The 1554-nt window shown below is 58.7% G+C and overlaps 1 protein-coding gene across 1 annotated transcript in view; it reads left to right on the plus strand.

The window, feature by feature from the left end:
- Nucleotides 1-872: 872 nt before the first annotated feature.
- MNEG_12381 (Serine/threonine-protein kinase SAPK4) overlaps nucleotides 873-1554 on the plus strand; it is a gene marked incomplete at both ends in the record, with an annotated part of 3252 nt that continues 2570 nt past the window's right edge. The window contains 2 exons of the mRNA XM_014039146.1: nucleotides 873-875; nucleotides 1161-1229. Coding sequence (XP_013894600.1) covers nucleotides 873-875; nucleotides 1161-1229 — 72 coding nt within the window. The remainder of the gene's footprint in view (nucleotides 876-1160; nucleotides 1230-1554) is intronic.

Consider the following 1554-nt stretch of genomic DNA (forward strand, 5'->3'; position numbering starts at 1 on the left):
GCGCCGAAGGAGACGGCATCGGTGCCGGGACAACGGCTTTGCGAGTGCGCGTGCGAGTGACCGAATGTGCAGTGCCGTGCCTTGGCTGCTGCCGCTGCCGCTACTGGCGGCACCGGGGCTGAGCACTAACAGAACCACTTTGGCCCGGGGATGTGACCTGGGATCGTTGGTTAAGATATATGGATAAAATCCACTGTATCATGCATATAATAGCGTTAAGTGGATAACCTTGAGGCGCCTGGAGCGGCAGAGCCATGCAGCGTCGGTGCAATGCACACCAGAACCAACAAACACGAGCGCACCGTTGGGGCAGGTGACCCTGTAGCAATGTGCATGGAAATTTCCTGCTTATCATTCACTTTTGCTTACTTGTTACTCCTTTGTGACGAAGCCCTCACTTGCCGTAGCCGTCGGGTGTTTCGCTTTTCGTGCGCTCAGCTTGATCCATCCTTTCGCGTGCTGCGAGGATCCTCCTTCAAAAGACACTTGTTGTTCATCACGAATACGGTAACAACATACCACACGCTGTTCACTTGCGCGGGCCCGAGGAGTTAGTGGCGCACACACCGCAGTGCGCCGGCCAGGCTTGAGCCTTATCAGCTGAGGTTACGCGTTTTATGGATTCAAAGCGCTATCAGGACCTAGAAGAGCTCGGGAAAGGTGCGCACGCGCCCCGATGTGGGTGACGTGTGCCGCCACGTGTGCATGGCGGGGTGCCGAACAACAGAGGTTGGCGAAGTTGATGAGCATGGCATGTGACGCCTGGTTCTGGACTCAACCAGTGGATGTGTGGGCGCCACCACCCAGGCACCTTCGGCAGCGTAGTCTTGGCCAGGGACACTGCAACAGGGGAGCATGTAGCTATCAAGCGGATGGTGAGTTGGCATGCTGCACGCCCCATTGAAGCTGTTTGATGGGCAACATGAGACCTGTCAGATATGTGTTGTAGGTGGCTTTGCATGCCACCCTGTATGCTGGAAGCCTTCCAGCCATTGCGCTGAGCGCAATCAGGGGTGGGCGGCAGCGCTCTGCGCTGTGCCACTTCCTGGTGCAGCACGCGTGCCTGTGCGCTAGTGTCATCGGTGCGCTCTGCACACAGCGGTTCCACGTCCAAAACATCCCATGTGCTCCTGCGCCTTTATGTCTCTGGTGTGCTGCAGGAGCGCACCTGCGTGCACAAGCACTACATCGCCGCGGAGATCCTCAACCACAGCGCCCTGCACCACCCAGTGCGTTCCGGCGCTCAGCGTGCGCCGTCGATGCAGTGGGCGGAGAGCAGCGCCAACAGACAAGTGGCCGGGAAGAATGTAGCCACTGAAAATAGTACAAGATTTGGGAGACAGTTGCTATCCAGCGAGCCTGCCCATCGGCGTCATCCCTCATCGGCCCCGACACGAATGCACCGTCCCGGCCTCCTGCATACTCATTCCGTCATTCGCTTTGCCGCGCAGCACGTGGTCGGCTTCCGCCATGTGCACCTGACGCAATCGGCGGTGAACATTGTGATGGACTACGCAAGCGGCGGGTCGCTGCTGGAGCTGGTGCAGCGACGGC

The sequence above is a fragment of the Monoraphidium neglectum genome (assembly GCF_000611645.1).
Source record: "Monoraphidium neglectum strain SAG 48.87 unplaced genomic scaffold scaffold03217, whole genome shotgun sequence".
NCBI lineage: Eukaryota > Viridiplantae > Chlorophyta > Chlorophyceae > Sphaeropleales > Selenastraceae > Monoraphidium > Monoraphidium neglectum.